Source organism: Corvus hawaiiensis, chromosome 12, assembly GCF_020740725.1.
Source record: "Corvus hawaiiensis isolate bCorHaw1 chromosome 12, bCorHaw1.pri.cur, whole genome shotgun sequence".
NCBI lineage: Eukaryota > Metazoa > Chordata > Aves > Passeriformes > Corvidae > Corvus > Corvus hawaiiensis.
The window spans coordinates 16,587,576-16,604,585 of NC_063224.1; the positions used below are offsets into that span (position 1 = coordinate 16,587,576).

The following is a 17,010-nucleotide window of genomic DNA, read 5'->3' on the forward strand; positions in this document are numbered from 1 at the left end:
AATGGAAAGAACACTGGGGGTGAGCAGAGGAGCGGCTCCTGGGCACTTGTGTGGTGCCTGCTCTACCTGCCCTTCTCCTACCTGCTTCTCCTTTGGTTGCAGGGTCATGCTGGGAGGGTCCAAAAGGAACGTCTCTCCTCCCTTTTCATTCCCAAAGGAGAAGTGGACCTCTACTTCCATGGGGGAGATGTTGAGGATGGTTATATTCTCCGAGTTGCCAGGAAAGTTCTGGGCCTTGTACCTGTCCACAAAAGGGGAAAAAGCTGCAGAGGAGACTGTGGCCTTGCCACACATCGAGGAAAGCACCATGTGCCAGCAGCGGGAGGTGGTGCTGGAAGATCCACTCTAACAAACAAGTGAGGGAGATGGATCCCAGTCAGGGGCATGGTCGTGTGCTCAACCTTGCCTTACTTTGATGCCTTCCCCTGTACTTGGTGCCTCCACCCCAGAAAGCTTATAATGCACAGGCCACTTCAAGAGTTTTTAATACAACGTAAATTCAAAGGTGCCTAGAAAAATAACAGTACACCAGGCACATGGGTTCTTTCCCCTTCTTTCTTGGGGTGCCTTCCCTGCAGGGTATAAAGAAAGGCTTTTGGAAAAAGAGTTTAGCTAATCTCTTTCAGAAAAGTCATGAAACTGCTTTGGATTTCATGGGTTAGCTCAAAGTCTGAGGAAAAGAAATAGAAAGCATCGATGCCCAAGAGGAATACGAAAAGATAACAAATGACCCTTCTCTCAGGTGTGGAAATGACTTTGGAGTGAAAGAGGCACACAGAAATCCCAGACCATCTATCAACTTGGCTAAAGATTGTCTTTGGTTTTTAAATTATTTCAATTTCATTTCCTTGGGTTAGCCCTAGCCCTGCAGAACTCCCATGGGGACAAGAACTTCATGTTAAATATTATTTTAAAAAAAGTGACAGTAAAAGTAGAAATACACCAATAGCTTCAATGACAACGTGTTTAGGCAGACTTTATCCAGCAGTGAGGATGCAATGTCATTACAGGAAAATGTAATTCCTGCCGTAGGTTCCCCCTGACATCTACTGCAGGTCAGTCCTAAAACCTTATTACTAACTACAGATTAATGAAAGGTGTTAGGGTGGCTCAGCCCACTCTTGGGCCAAGACCATGGAAAGCCAATCAAACCAAGGCCATCCACTGGATGGATTTCCCCGCCCAAGACAGTAGGTAGGAGGGCAGATCAGAAGATGTGACTGAGGTCTAAGTCACCTGCCCCTGGGTGGTTCCTGAGTTCAGACTACCTCCCTCTGTTCTGGAAAGTTCTTTGTTCTTTAGATGTTTATTGGTTCCCTGTTGTGACTCCCGCCTCCCTTTCTTCCCCATTGGTTCTAGAAAATTGTATCCTCCCCTTTGCCTGTATCCCATTGGTTGCTTCCCTTATCCCCGCCTTGCTCCACCTCCCCATAAAAAGCTGTGTCCTGCACTTCTTGGGGCCTTTGCTGGTCCCGGGACTCTCTTGCAAATAAAGCTGCTGGAACCCACACCAGAGGCCCCTCCTTGTTCCCTTGCCTCCGGGCTGACACGAGCCCTGACACTGGCTGCCTGTTGTGTCTCCTCTGAGGAGGAAGCAGCATGCGCGTCTAACCTGCGCCTCGCTTTTCCACCGAAGACGTTCTGAGGACGTCATGGAAGTGACGCTGCGTTCCCCCTGACTGAGGGCATGCCAGGGCTCAAACATTCGAGCCAGCCAGCGTCAGAAGGGTTTACAAAACCATCTACAGAATAATTGCTCCATCAGGTTACCTGCAGAGCTCAAAGCACTTCAAAAAGCACCATAGGGTTCATTTCCTAAGGGGTGAAGCTGAGATGTGGAGGGCAACAAAAGTTGCCCCCCAAGTCACCTTTGGGCTGGCAGCAGCCTGTGGCTCAGGCCACCAAGGCACCCACCGGGTAGGCAGAGTAGCTCCTTCAAGGCTCATTTGCCTCTTATCTGCGCAAGTTCACCTATGTGTCATCCTTCAAACCCATGTGTCTCCCAGGACTCTGCCTGGGACTGCCCTGGACTGTGCCACTGGGACAGCATGTCTCCAAGTGTGTCCAGAGAAGTACAAGGCCCTGCAGATCCCACTGCAGCATCTCACTCCCTACAGCCAGCACAGCAGGATGTTTGCTCTGGAGCAGGGGGCACATACCATTCTCGTGATTTCCCACACAGCAGCGGTCCAAAGTGGAATTGCTTTGTGCTCTCAACATATTCCTTGAAGATGATTTCATCATCCTCTATGGTCTCCCTCCACTGTGGAAACACCAGCCTGGGCAGAGAAAGTGGGGAAGGAGGAGCTATGAGATGCTCCAAGTAGGAAATGTAGTCAGAAAGCCATAACCCTTCCTGGTGGCTGAGGTACCATTTGCCTTCCCAGCTCCCAGCACAGGAAGAGATGCTGGGCGACCTCAGGCAGCATGATCTGCCCAGGCCAGAAGCCCCAAGGGGCAGCCCTGGCTGTGAGTTCAGGGGGCAGCAGTGTGGGAGGCTGCCAGGGGCTGCCAGCCTTACCGTGGGTACTGGCTGATGCTGGGGTACAGGCCAGTGCCGCTGCAGGGCAGCTTGTACAGGTGCTTCATTCCCACAAGCTCAAACCTCAGTGTCTGGTGAAACTTCCCCGACTTTGTGGGGCAGAAGCGGACCTTCAGTTCCACCTCACCCTTGGCAGGCACTATCCACCGGTACCGCTTCAGCCTGGCAATTAAAGAGAAGGCTTCAGCCATTGCTAAGGAGCAAATGAAAGAGGAGGTGTGCACTCGCCATCCCACGGAGGCACTGGCACAGGTTCGCTGCAGAGCTGGGGACAATGGACCTTGTTTGGCAAGAGGACCAAGAAGCAGAGCCATCACCTCCTCCTGTGCAGCTCACCTGAGGAATTCTGTGGGGAGTGAGACACTTGGCAGCATGCTTTTCTTTGCCTCTGATGAACTTTTGGGTCTTGTGGAGGGATCCTGGGGACTTTGTGTGGAGATCTGGTTCTCCTCTGGAGACTTGTCTTTGCTGGCCACTTTATCCGTCTTTGGTTGGCCCTCGGCAGAACTGCCCTTTGCATCTGGGGTCTCGGCCTAGGGGGAGAGAGAAAAGGGAGGGAGAGGGAGAGGTGAGCCGTGCCCTGAGACATCCCCATCCTGGAAAGTAAAATAGGGGTTTGTTAACCAGCAGAAGAGAGAATAAATAAGTCCACCTGCCTATGGACTTGGTCTTCCTTATTGGTGTTTGTTTTACCTAGGATACCCCTCCTCACTCAGGACCCTCTTCTCAAAGGCAGTTGACAGTTTTAAGTGATTTTTTTCCCTCTTGTCTTACAGAACTGCTCTGTGTCCAGCAGAGCTGTCTCTTTTGTCCCATTCTTGACAGAAGGGAAACCTGCAGACATGGGGCCCCATCACACCCTCACTGCCTCTCCACAATGATCCTTTTCCATCCAACCTGCCCCCCATGCCCCCATCTAGCCCGGTCCCTGCCCTGGCACCTTCAGTGCTGGCACCACAGGAGCACCCACCAGATCGTCTTCCACAGCAGCACCTTCCGGTGCAACAATGGTGAAGGGCTTCACGCACTCCACAGAGCCTGACCGCTCCTCCGGGTAGTTGACAATGGAAAGAACAGCAGTAGGGGGAAGGGGAGGCCCGTTGGGATGCAGTCCCAGATGTTTCAGCATCTAAAACAGAAGAGAAAACCCTGTTTATACTTCTGTCACCTTCATCCTCACACTCCTGCTCTAAAGGCACTGAGCTTTTGGCAATGGGGTTTTTGACTTATACAAAGTACAAGTGCTTTGTCATGCCCAGTGGGGTGAGCAGGCTCCAGAGCAGAGGCAGGAGCTACAAGTGGGACCGAGAGAGAAACCGGTCCCCTGCATGACTCAGCTGACAAAAACAATGACCATGAGCTGCCCTGCCCTGGGACTGTTTTTAATGATTTCCAGGCTGGGAAACTCTGAACAGATGGGATGCTCATACACAGAGCACTCCCACTTTCCGCCCACCTGAGGGATAGTGATAACCTCCCCACCCACATGGACGCTACAGAGCCATTGTGGAACATCATCAGGGACCTGGACAAGGCTCTGTGCCATTATCACCTGGGGGAACACAATGCTCCGGGGCCCAGGACCACGGCAAGCTCAGGATCTGAGCCTTGCAGGGTTTTTTACCTGGTCTCCCGTTGGCAGCCTCCCACTCTTCAGGATCTTGTTAAGCATGTCGTCCATATTTGTGACCTGGATGTCCAAGCACGGCACCCCAACATGCTTGTCTCTGACTGCCCCTTCTGCAACTTCACTTTGCCTCTCCAGCTGAGATGACTGAAGACTACTGTGGCCTCCATATTTTTGTGCAGGCTTCTTCTCCACCTTCTCTTGAGGTCTGCTAGTCTTCATCTGATCTTTTTGTTCAGCTGAAGGCTGGGATTTGTTTTCCTTTTGGAGCACAGGTAACTGCAGGGTACCCTCAACCCTGTCCCAGCAGGAGTAAACCTGTGTGACGTTCTGCTGCGATGACTCATAGATCTGAAACCTCAGGATCAAGTTCTTCTTCATCTCAGCTGGGATTTTGGCTTTCCCCTTCTTTGGGGATTTGGTTTCCTCCTTCTTTGGGATTATGGTTTCCCCCTTCTCTGGGATTATGGTTTCCCACATACTTAGGGCTGTGTTTTTCCACTTCTCTAGAGTTTTGGTTACCATCATCTCTGGATGTTTGGTTTCCTTCTCTGGATGTTTGGTTTCCCCCTTCTGTGGTTTTGCAGGCTGCTTCACCAAGGAGACATCCTCCTTTTCCTCCTCCAGCTTCTCTTCATCCTCTAAGTCTTTTGACTCCTCAAGCTTTTGAGCCAGCTGCTTCAGCTCCCTTCAGCAAACAAAACAGAAAACATCCCTGAGAGTCACCACCAGAAACCTGGGCTCACTGTAATCCTGGCTGGCCCTGTGCTCCATTCCTCGACCCTGAGGCCAGGCAGAACTGCAAGACCATTTCTGTGGATATTCTGCAACCCACAGAGGTTGGGAACATCCCAAGTGAGGGGAAAGATGGGAGAGGACCTCCAGGACCAGCCAAACCTAAGCCTTGGCATCGTAAGGTCTCAACTGTGCAACCTCCCTCTTAAGGCACACCCAGACACCTCCAGTCCACTGCCAAAGGCTGATCCACCATCTCTCTGCACTGATGCCTGAAGAATCCCTTCATCTCTTGATTTCCCGGTTTAAACCAGATCACAAATTGCTAACATCTGCCCTAATGTCCCTCCTCCAATTCTTACTCGACTCATTCAGCCCCCTTCTCCCTGGGCATAGCCTGTTCCTTAGTGAGAATAATCCTATCAGTCAGAAAGCAAAGGCTGCAGGAACTCCTCTCCTGCAAGACAGGCTCTTGACAGCCAGATTTCCTGGTGGAACCCAGCTGTGACCAAGGCAAACTTGTGCTATCAGTCATGGAAACCATTTGGAGCAGCCTCGTCTGTCTCCTCCCCACAAAACCAACTTCAGCCTGGGCTGAACAAAGTCCTGATACACAGGCTTGCTTTAAGCAGCCCACCCTCCCAGCTCCACACATTTCCTGTGTGTCCTGAGCTGGGCTGCCTTGCTGGAGCAGAGCTTCTCCTGTGCTTGACTACTGCTGCAGCTGAAGGGGAGCCTAAAGGACACGAGCTTTTATGGTGTCCCACCATAAGGAGAACCCTGGCAGATCAGCATTGCAAGGACTCCATCTGTGGCAGGACCAGGATCCAAACCAAGCCAGCACAGCTGCGCTCCACACCCGCCCATACCACAATTCCACTGTTTTGGTGAAGAAGGGAGATGATGAAGAAGGTGCGAATCAACATCATGGACTTAAGAGACACTTCTACAGGCAGTGCCAAGGCAAGCCCAGCCCAGCTCCCTGCAAGCATCATCTAAGCTGGAGGGCTCACCACTAAAATGGAGAAGATGATGTTCCATCTCAACAGAGGAAGGTCCCTCTTTTGGGAGCCAGGGAACTGAGAGTGGCCATCCTTGTGCTGCTTCTGGCCTTTGCTATCAAACACCTCTGAGCTCTAACAGAGTCCTTGGAGCACGGAAACCCTCCAGGGACACTACCCTGCGCAGTAACCTGTGGAAGGCTCACTCACCTCTCCCTCTGTATTTGCTTCCTTTCCAGTATTACTCCATCCGCTTCAGCTTTCTTCTCAGGGAGATCATCATCTTCGTCGTCATCCAATACCAAGAGACGTTTTACTTCATTCTGATGAGCTTCATTCTGCTCATCATCTTCGTCGTCATCCAATACCAAGAGACGTTTCACTTCATTCTGATGAGCTTCATTCTGCTCATCATCTTCGTCGTCATCCAACACCAAGAGACGTTTCACTTCACTCTGATGAGCTTCATTCTGCTCATCATCTTCGTCGTCATCCAAAACGAAGAGACGTTTCGCTTCACTCTGATGAGCTTCATTCTGCTCATCATCTTCGTCGTCATCCAACACCAAGAGACGTTTCACTTCACTCTGATGAGCTTCATTCTGCTCATCATCTTCGTCATCATCCAAAACGAAGAGACGTTTCACTTTACTCTGATGAGCTTCATTCTGCTCATCATCTTCGTTGTCATCCAACACCAAGAGACGTTTCACTTCACTCTGATGAGCTTCATTCTGCTGCCATTCTTTAGCACAAACCAGAGGAGAAACCATGAGTGACTGCAAGCAGAGCTGGGTGCTTTGGGTCAGCTGCAAGGCTTCACAGCTTTTCCCGACCCAGCCTATCATACCAGGAGATATTGAGGAGCTCATATCCCTGTTCCAAAATTCAGACAATCCCCCAAACTATGGCCAGGCAGTGAGCTCCTGTGCTTCGCCTGGCTTAAGTTCACCAAGGCTGGGGGCAGTCGTTTGTCACTGAGCTACAGCAGCTTGCACTTGTGCCCAAGCTTTAGAGATTAAGGTGAGTCTTAAAACCTCAGATCTCCTGCAACTCTGAGATGAGTGCTGGTTACACTGAGGCAGAAGGTGAAAAGATTAATAAGAACATTTCTTACAAGCTCTGCTGCAAACCCAGATACACAGAGATAAGGTTGAGGGCTTGAGAGAGAAGATTTGAGAGGGATGGAGATATCTCACCTTCCTCCTGTCTTTCAGCTTCCTCCGTGGCTTTGCAAGAAGCATAATCCTGATGCAGGTTCACAATGTAGATATGACGACGATTCTTGATGGCTTTGAGCACACAGAGCAGAGAAGATTCCAGGCTGCTTGCAAAGAGGCTCTCCAAGCCGTCAAAGATCACTCCCTTGTAGCAGTCTTTGTGCTGCGAATCAAGGCAAGAGTAAGTCAGCCATCGCACACGGGGGTCTCGCAGCTGGACAGTGAACGCAGATGTCACAAGGCACCAGCTATCCTTGTTCCAAGTGCATTAGCTAAGGCCAGCTTGGATCTTTCCCTACGCTCTGCCAACTAAGGGCATCTGCAGCTTTCCCCAAGGTTCCCTGCACACAGTCCAGGATCCTCCAACAGCACGTACAGACCTCCTCCTCCTCCATCTCGTCTCCGAGTCGTACCTGACTGCCTGTCTCTCTGGAGCAGGAATGTCTCCTTTTCCCCTACCCCACATACCTTCAGCCTCTCAGAGAGGATGTCCACCAGCAGGTCCTCGGGCAGCACACAGCTCAGGCAGTTCAGCTCTTCCCCGCTGCTGCTGCTGATGTTCAGAGGCTGCGGCGCAGGAGCAGTGGAAACCGTGACCTGGAGTGTGGACCATTGTAAGGAAAATGAACCCCAGTCGAACGCTCTGAACAGCTCCCACTGCTGGGCTTGGAGCTGGGGTTCTGCACCAGTGGAGACCAGAACAACCCTGCGGGGCAGGCCGGGGGCTCCAGGGGATGGTCCTGGAGGGCCCATCCCTTGGCCAGCAGAGACCCAAGCTTGCAAGCCCCTGGTGCAGCCTCCCAGCGCTTTGCTCACTGCCTGCAGCCACACTAGCCAGGACTGCACTTTGATAACAAGCCACTGAGAACCAGTGGAGTTTGTCTGCCAGAGCACATTCCCAGCCCAAGTCATGCCCAGTCTGCCAGCTGGGCTTGGCACTATGGACCCGCATACCAGAGTCTAGCTGGCACAGAGCCTCCTCTGTAAGCAGCCCCTGCCCATCTCAAAGACAGCGCAAAGGTCCCAGGCATCAACCAGTGCAGATCATGTTTACCTTGGGGTCCTTTTTCTTGGGTGTGCTGGCTGCCTTCTTCTTCTTTTGTGCTGAAGGGTTCTCGCCTTTGGTGTTCCCCTTTATTTTTTCCTCTTGTTTTTTCTTGGTCTGAACAGCGAGCTTAGACTTTTTACCTGCACAGGGAACAGATGGTTCAGGGGGGCTGTGAAAAGCAAGTAGGCACCTTTCACCGCAATGGGCACAACCTTGGGCCCTGGAAGGAACAGGGCACTTTCTCCCTAGTTTGCTGGGCACTGGCAGCACTTTTTCCCAGAAACAGCTCCTTCCCTGCTTCTCTTACCAGCATGGTAAAGCACACCGTCCCATACTTGATTTTAATGCCAGCCCTATGTCCCTCCTAACAACTGTGCATGCAGATGACATGGCTCACACAGCAGCTCCCCTATGGATCGAGCCAAAGATTCGTCCTCCAGGAACGTTGTTCCCGTACACTGCACCCATCCTGCATTCTCATGTGGAGACCTGCAGTCCTGCCCCACTTGCATCACCCATCTCCACTGAAGCTAAATCCTCCTTGTGGGAAAACCCCAGCTGGGACCCAGATTCTTCTTCCTTCCACCTGCTCCCAATCCAGCCAGGTTCAAAACTGAGCAATGCAAAACTTCTCCTCGTACCAAACCAGGTCTGGCCTCACCCTGCAGAGCTCAGGGCGCCAACTGCACAATAGATTTCATGAAAGTCTCCAGTCTCACATGGAGAACAGCCCAACATGCACGAGCTGTGTAACCTGACAGTGGGCATAGGTAAATCTCTGGAGAAAAGAGCTCATCTATAGCATGTCTCTCATTGGAAATTCCTCTGGAAGGTGGTTCTCCGTTCCTCTCGTTTGCGAGGTTACACTCACAGTCAGTTCTCTTGTGCTTAATGAGCCACTTCAGAGGGCTTTGTCCTTGTTAAAGTGGGCAGCAGTTCTGCCTGCTGCCCATGAGGAGCAAGCTCAATTCAGCTTTGAGGAAATACAGAACATTTGGGAAAGAGACAGGCATGCTTCACCCCCCTTAGAAAACAAATGTGCCAAGAATGGCAGCAAAGGGGGCTATAAAAGAACCCCTGAGCCCTTAAAATTATTTTGTTTTTTTTTTAGAAAAGCCAGAGATGCACTTCATGCATGTTCCCTAAGAGACACAAGGACTGTCCAACTGCTGCTCTGAGTAAGCAGAAGTGCACAGTCATGGTGGGTTTCTCAAGCCCTGGCTCTGGCTCCAACATTTCTCCTTACCAGCATGCCTTTTGTCTTTGTCTTCCAGCTTCTCAGCAGCCTTGGTGCAAAGCTCCCGGGCACGGAGCCCAGCTTCGCTCCCATCGGTGATGGCCTTTTTCACCACGGCGTCTATGGACAAGTATTCCGCGTTGTAATACTGACACAGGGCCGCTGCTACCGCTGACTTTCCTGAGAGAGAGAGGAGGGCTGCTCGGTGACACTTGCACATGAGGCATTACAGGCCCTGGAAAAATCTCGACCAGGATTTCAAAGTTACAAGGACAGCGGGAAAGCAAGTGTCCCTCCAGGGGAGGCCATGAGGGAGGCAGCTTGAGCATGCTTACAAGCTCTGAATTCTAGAGCCAAGAGGATCATCTTCACCTCCTGCTCAGCTGTGAGGGCTTTGCCTCAAGCAGCATGGTCCTCCAGGGTGCGTTTCTCCTGCTTCCCCCTCTGCCTGCAGCCCTCTGCCTGCAGCCCTCTGCAGGGCTGCAGCTCACGTACCTGCCCGGGGTGCCCCGTGGACGATGACAACAATCCCTCTGCACTGCTGTGCTTCATCTGAAGATGGCTCCATGCCCATGTGGCACATGACAGCCCGAGAGATAGGATCCCTGACTGCTTTCACCAAGGGCTCTGGGCAGAATGTGACAGTCCCTTGACATGCTGCAGTGCAAAACCAGATGGAAAAGTCAGCCTCCTGCCTACCTTTGATCCTCATCATCCTCCCCATCTCCTCAGATCCCAGGAAAAGAGGCTTGCTGAAAGCAACATGAGCTTGTTCTTTTGTTGCTAGGAAGGTGCAAATATAAAAGAGCCAGTGATATTAGACTTGGTCCTACTGGCTGAAGAACTCGTCCAGTCCTAGTCTGTGTGGCTAAGGCACACAAGGGAATATCCTGATTATTTCTCCAGTCTGTGGTGGGCAGATAGGAGCTTGCTTTGGCTAAACTCTGGGTTGGTAGAGGATGCAACAGCCCTTCACCCAAGAGCTCCTCTACCCAGCTGGGGAACAGGCAGCTGCTAAAAGCATGGGCTTTCCCTGGAGAACAAGGTGAAAGAGAGTTCAGGGTGTATGGGCTGGACTCCCTGCTGTGTCCACAGTCAAAACAGACACTGTCAAACCCTCACTGTTTTTCTCACCTGGTGCTGCCTTGCCCATGGCCTGGGCCTCGGCTTCAGCCCCGACCTTGAGCTCTGCCTGTTGAGCCTTCAGCTTCTCACGTGCTTTGTAGTCCTCCAGCACCTCTGGGGGCAGTGTCTCACCCACAGCACGTGCAGGCATCAAAAAGGTCTTTGGGTACTTAGACCCCACCACCGTCCGCAGAATCTGTGTGTGTAGGGAAGAGAAACCATATGCAAGATTCCTTTTCTCGCCTTTCATCACACAAACAGACTCAGCAAACCATTTTCTCCCTCCTCCCAACACCACGAATTATTCAAGTCCTCCCACAGCATGTCAGCAGAGTTGGCTTTGCCCTGGGGATTGCCTCCATCTCCCTGGCACAAGCCTGGGAATGCTGGAGTACTGTGAAGCTTGGGCAGCATGTGCATGGGACCAGACCTGCCTTCTCACCTTCTCCTCCTCAAGGTACTGCTCATCAAAATCCAGGGAGTAAAACTCAATGGGGAACTTGCACGGGTTCTTCACCACCACTGTGGCCTCCAACCAATTGCTGCCCACCAGCACCCATCCCATCTTTAGTGCTGGGGGACTGAACTCCAACCGTGACTCCAGACCTTGTCCCGAGAGGTACAGCTTTAAGTAATTGCTGCTCCCACAAATGTTAACCTTCAGCTCATTCCTGTAAGACCTCTGAAAAGAGAAAAGTGCAGAAAACTCATCCATCAAGTCCCAGGTGACAGGACCCCAAATACAACTCTTGCCCCAAAGTCAGGGTGTTATCAGTCCCTCCAAGGTGAATGGAAACCAGGTATTTACTTATGCTAGGGGCTACAGTGTCTGTGTCCTGGGTTTGAGTAACTGGGATGAATCCTGGTGTGCACTGTGACCGGGTATTTGGGTATCAGATGGATGTACAATGGACTGTCAGATGTTTTCACCTAGTTATGCAGGAGTGCAAGGCCCATGAGAAGGGCCCTCAGGGTTACAGTGTCCAGACACAGTCCTGGCACTGCTGCATCAGGAAAATGTCAGCTCCAGGAGAGAGACAAATGAGTTCTCGCTGGCTAGAAGTAAGGGTCATCTTCTCTGCTTAGTGTTTGGTTCTGGTCAAAGCCAGATGCAAGATGGTTATATCTCTCAAGCAATTAAAGATCCCTGGCACTGTCTGCAGGCACAGAAGCACTTGTGTCCATCCTGGTACACACTGTCAGTTTCCAAGACCCAGTGGCCACTGGCAAACTACTTTTGGGAATGCTCCATCCTTTAAGTTGAATCCCCAGCTGCATGGGAACGTGCAGGCAGGCCAGAGCCCCAGGGACTGCTGACAGCACACCACTACAGGTAACTGTCCTGCTGTACCCAGGAAGGTGTCTGGTGCCTGTTTTGTCTGTCCGTTCCAGCAGCAGGATGAGCCTAGATTAGCCCTCCCAGGGTTATCCTCTGCCAGTGTGCAGCTGCTCTGCACCACGTCGCAGCTGCAAATACAGCCAGGCAAGGGGGAGGCTGAGGGGAGTTGGTGTGGCAGGACGTGTCCACCTCCTCTCTGCCACAGATGGTTGGTGCATATGCAAGAAATAACCCAGGCGGGTCACAGGCCCAGCAAGGGGTCATCTCTGGCACCAGAAGGGCTCAGGTCCCCAGCTAAGAATCAACATCTTAGTCTGGATAGCAAATGTAGGAAGAGATGAAAGAAAAATAAATATTCTTGACCAAAAGACACGGTTCTTCTGTCTAGAAAAGCCCACACAATTATCACAGAGACAGAAGCCTTCTACACGCACACAATGAAGGCGTGCAGAGTCTGGACGCAGAATCCATGGTTACTTTCCTGGGAATTGAGGGAAAGGATTTTGATGTGTGCTCCATCAGGAATTGGATGGTGAGAAACACTGGATCCTAAGTTATATTATTTCTTCGCTAGCTGTAAAATTAATGGTACCTTTAGCCCCATGTCTAACACTAGTTGTCTCTTTTTGCCTTATTCCTGTGTAGTAATAGTCTGTTTTAAGTCTTATGTCTGTTAGCTCTGAAGTCTATTAAATAATATTCATTCTATCATAGACTGAATCAGTCATTATTAAAGAACTTACGAATGAGAGTGGGTTTTGGGATGCTGGCCATCCCTATAAAGCTACTGCCTGCTGTCAGAGGCCTGGGCAAAAGGCAGGGACTTATTTAAAGCCACATCATCCATTCAGAACAGTTGGGCACATCCCCCCCATGTGCCAAGAGGCAGCCACAGAGCCCTGATGCTCTCTGTGCAAGCTCCCTGTGGGCATTTCAAAGCACATCTCACAGGAGTGCTCTTTGGGGTGAATTGAACCACACTAAGAACGGGGCTTGCAGAAAGCTCCCCGTGAAGGCAGAGCTCATCCCACACTCTCTGCACCAGGCCCTCATTTCCAGGTGGCCCTGACACCCCTGGGCTGACACCTGCCAATCTCACCTCTTCCTTGGGTGCAAACTGGATTTCCACGTTCTGCCACTTTCCTGGACCAATGATTCCTCTGGAGGGCTTCACTTTGAAAGGACAGGGATCCTCCTCAGTCTCCTTCAGCCTGTCCTTCAGCTTTGGACGTATGGGCGGTAAAAAGGGTTTTTTCTGTTGGGCACAGAAACCAATCGTGGGAGGTCTCCTCGGTTGGTGAGGACAGAGCCTCAGTTCCTGTAGTGCTCTGAGACACTGGAATGGGGCTGAGAGCACCCACAGCCAAACCAAGTGTGGTCCCATAGCCTAGAGCTGGAGGGAGAACCTGCAGACAGGGCAGGCAGATGGGGAACTACTGTCCTCTGAGGAGGAGGAATGGGTGAAGATGGCAGAAAAGCAAAGCATCAGCTAATGGAACAGGTCCAGGCAAACCAGCCTTGATCTAGACCCTCAGAAGCTTCCTCAAACATGCTGTAGACCCAAGTGCTCAGGCAGCCGCAGGAGCAGAAAGGGCAAGAGACACCAAGAAAACCCAACCAAGAAGTTCCGCGTTCCACGTTGCCTGTGCTTTACCTCAGGCTTGACCTCAGAAATGAACCATTCACAGGGCACTCGGAACCAGTTGTAGAGCCGGACTGTCTCAACCTGGCACTGCCCAACGATGGTATCATGGAACTGAAATCGGTTCTTGGAGAGGTCGAGCGACAGTCCAAACACTTTGGCACGGAGGTGGATGTGACGCGTGGGGCCTTTTGTTACCTGGAGAAGGACAGAGAATTCATATGAGAGTCCAGGTGACATCTGCTGCTGTGCCCAGCCTGCTGCCTGCCCAAAAAGCTGTGGTACCGTGATGGGCAGCACCACATCCACTTCTCCCAGTGGCTGGCAGGCACTTTCAAAGCGCACTTCAAACGACGTGGCGCATCTCTGGGGCAGGTACGTCACCTTCTCCAGGTTCACTCTGAAACCTTGAACAGATGAAAACAAAGCAGCTGAGATACACAAGAAACAGAAAACGTGTCATAAGCACATTAAGGCCTTACAGGGGTCCTGGCTGAGAGGTCTGGGTAAAATCCCATGCCGTGCTGTGACCGGGACAAAAACCTAAAGGGTGCACCTGAACACCCCTCAGACACAGTGCGCCACTGGGATGGAAGCGCAGACTTGCCTCAAGGCCTCTTTTGGAACCTGTTTTGATCCACCAGAGGACCTCAAAGGCTGTTTCCTCAATAAAGGATTAACACAAGTGCTGTGACAGTGTCAACTCCAAACAAAGCACTTCTAAACCACAGCAGACCCCACTGGTTTGCAAAACAAGCCCACAGAATGCTGAAAGAAACTTGATGCTCATGGGAGCCAAGGGCAGAAGATGCCAGAGGTGACCAGGGTGATGAGCTCTTCCTGCCCCTGCACTGAAGCATTAAGGCAATGGCAGGCAGGCCAGGTCCCCAGGCACGGCTGGCCAGGAGAGTTCAGGCTCTGAAGCTCCCATCAGGGACACTAAGAAGAAAAAGCTCAAAACCCTTAAGTTCAGTGGCTTAAGCTAATCTGTCTGAGACACCTCCTTCAAGCCCACAGGAAGTGTCTTCAGCACTGCCTACCTGTGTCCTGCAGGACAGATTGATCGACCTGTAAGGACACTGCCATCGACCCGGGGTTGCTGATCTCCACAGTGCGTTTCTCAACGTGGCCCTTAAGGACAGCGCCCATGTCCAGGATGTACTCAGGCAGGTCAATGCTGGAAGAAGGAGTAAGGACAGTCCTTAAACCACAGCCCAGCTACATGTCCAAGCGGATGGAGGATGCAAATAAAGCGACTAATTCTGTATTCATTGCTGTAAAAACTCAACTCAAGCAATGAAACCCCAGACCTGACTGCCTGGCAATGACTTCAAGAAGTCACATGGAGTGCAGGTCCTAGGTTTTATCACCTACCAATAGTACCTGAAAGTAAAATTAGTTTAAAATGGACACTGGTCACAGCTCCTCTGCTATGAAAAGCCAGTAGAGGTGAGGACACTGGGCCTCCACTGGTATCAATGAAACTGCTTAGCCTGGTGTACAGCATGAGCCTGAAATTGCTTTGGAGTCTAGGATTTACGATTTGCCTGCACAGGAAATCTTCACTGCTCTGCAACCAGAACTCCCACCAAAGCAGCACCAATAAGCATAATAATCCATTAATACTGACAAAATTCACAGGAAGGTCCTTTCCCAGAGCAATCCAACTCAGGAAAACACACAAATGATCTGTTTTGCAGAGCATCGAGCATCTTCTTGTAGAGCTTCCGGTGCCTGTGCTGCATTATGAAGGAGCACAGGGAAGTTCACCCAGATAAGACCTGCCACCCCACCAGCATGCAAGCCACCTGATTCTGGGGGTTTTAAAGGGTTTGCTGATGTGTGCAGTTCCCTGCTCCTTTTGTTTAGTGTTCTCTGTTAGTTTGAACAAAGACATCAGCTGGGAGTTGTCTCTTTCAGAGCTAGTCAACAGGGTCAGAATCTATGCTGTCTGGAAGGGCTTGAAGGTCTGCACAGGGTCCCCTGAGCTCTAGGGCAGAACCCCACACTTGTGGGAAGCTGAGCAGTCCCAAGTTCAGCATGATGCTGGGGAAGGGAGGGCACTCAGTTGCTCACAGAGAGAGCGTGTCACAGCAGCCACCAGGGCCAGACCCTTTCTCAAGTCCCCGGCTATTGCCAGCTCTGCAGGCACAAGGAGCTCCCAGGAGCAGGGGGCACTGCTGGGTGTTACCCACGGGGCACCTCGAGATGGGCATGGGAGTCTCCACTCACTTGACAAGATTCTGGCGCAGGTCCTTGTCAGGGAACAATTTCTTGGTCTTTGGGCGACGGGAGGTGTGAGTTCTCTGCAGCTCCAGAGCAGCCTGCCTTATCAGCTTCTTCACCAGCTTTTTTTGTATCCAAGTGTCCCACTGAGGAAAGGGAAGACAGTGGCTGGTTAGCAAAGGTCCTTCCCAAGGCCCAGCTTGTACCTGATAGAGTATCCCAGCCTGCTCTTGTTGAGAGGGGTGATGGGGTGCTCCCATCTGGCCACTCAGTGTCTGGGACACCACCTGCTCTCTTAGCCAGGACCTCAGCTCCAGGGAAGTAACTCCAGCATCTCTGCCTGCCTAGCCACTGTTAACAAAGCTGATCTGGCCAGACAGACAGACAAGCCAGGAACCTGCCAGAGCTCCAGACACTCGCCTGCCCTCAGCCAGTGCCAAAGCAGCTTGGACAAAAGTTGTCTTGAAAAGGAACTGGGACCAAGCCGGTGCCTCTTGGAGATGAACACTGCCAGCACAGTCCCAGGGCACAATCAAGCAGCTGCTGTTCAGGTCTGTCAATCTGGCAGGGTTTGGGTTGGGACCAACAAACTGCCTAGCAATGACCTGCATCTCCTCCAAAGCACCATCAACTCCATCCCATGAGCATGGCCTTCAGGAGCCCTCCCTGGGGTAGCCAGGAAGCTGCTGCAACCCCAGGAGAGACCATGACCAGAGGGGCAGCCCCTGGGCCAATGCTGAGCAGACACATGGTCATGAGTGGGCAGGGAGGTCCCAAGTGCCATCAGGGCACCAGGAAGCTGCTGTGGGCTGCAAGGGGCTCAGGTGACATGGAGAGGGTGGCATGTGCCAAACAGGGCTGCAGCTGTTCTTACTACAGTGCCAGAGCCATGCATGTGTGACTTCAGGTTCTGAATCATCAAGGTCTCAGCCTTCAGTGTCTCAGCCTTCTCCCAAACAAGTGATTTATCTTTTTGCTTGTATTGCTGGATGAATTTTATGAGCTCTTTCAGTGCCTCATCATAGTTTTCATTTCCTGAAGGAAGAAAACATCCACAAAGAGAAATGTTAGCAAAGTGCCAATCCCATTTAAGATGGGAAGTCCCACTTCCCCAACACTGGCCTCTCTCAGAAACAAACCCCTCAGGCCGTCTATGAAAAGTGGATGCTGCTGCTGCTCCTCTCTGAGTCCTCATGTTCACTCCCACCCATCTTGCTCCCCACAGAGCAGCTTCTCTTCCCCTGCAGTATCATGCAAACCCAACCCTG

At 51.6% G+C, this 17,010-nt stretch overlaps 1 protein-coding gene across 1 annotated transcript in view; it reads right to left on the bottom strand.

Moving 5' to 3' along the window:
* The window catches only part of LOC125332338 (hydrocephalus-inducing protein-like), a 68,003-nt gene that overhangs the window by 14,755 nt on the left and 36,238 nt on the right, over positions 1-17,010 (bottom strand). Inside the window, exons 24-43 of the mRNA XM_048317103.1 lie at positions 16,617-16,777; positions 15,749-15,888; positions 14,557-14,693; positions 13,802-13,923; positions 13,529-13,714; positions 12,974-13,129; positions 10,978-11,217; positions 10,545-10,731; positions 9,906-10,067; positions 9,420-9,590; positions 8,180-8,313; positions 7,594-7,722; positions 7,105-7,288; positions 6,116-6,650; positions 4,167-4,857; positions 3,513-3,671; positions 2,879-3,075; positions 2,522-2,704; positions 2,160-2,279; positions 82-241 (exon numbers count right to left, since the gene is read on the bottom strand). Of these exons, the coding sequence (XP_048173060.1) occupies positions 82-241; positions 2,160-2,279; positions 2,522-2,704; positions 2,879-3,075; positions 3,513-3,671; positions 4,167-4,857; positions 6,116-6,650; positions 7,105-7,288; positions 7,594-7,722; positions 8,180-8,313; positions 9,420-9,590; positions 9,906-10,067; positions 10,545-10,731; positions 10,978-11,217; positions 12,974-13,129; positions 13,529-13,714; positions 13,802-13,923; positions 14,557-14,693; positions 15,749-15,888; positions 16,617-16,777 (4,154 nt within the window). The remainder of the gene's footprint in view (positions 1-81; positions 242-2,159; positions 2,280-2,521; positions 2,705-2,878; positions 3,076-3,512; positions 3,672-4,166; positions 4,858-6,115; positions 6,651-7,104; positions 7,289-7,593; positions 7,723-8,179; positions 8,314-9,419; positions 9,591-9,905; positions 10,068-10,544; positions 10,732-10,977; positions 11,218-12,973; positions 13,130-13,528; positions 13,715-13,801; positions 13,924-14,556; positions 14,694-15,748; positions 15,889-16,616; positions 16,778-17,010) is intronic.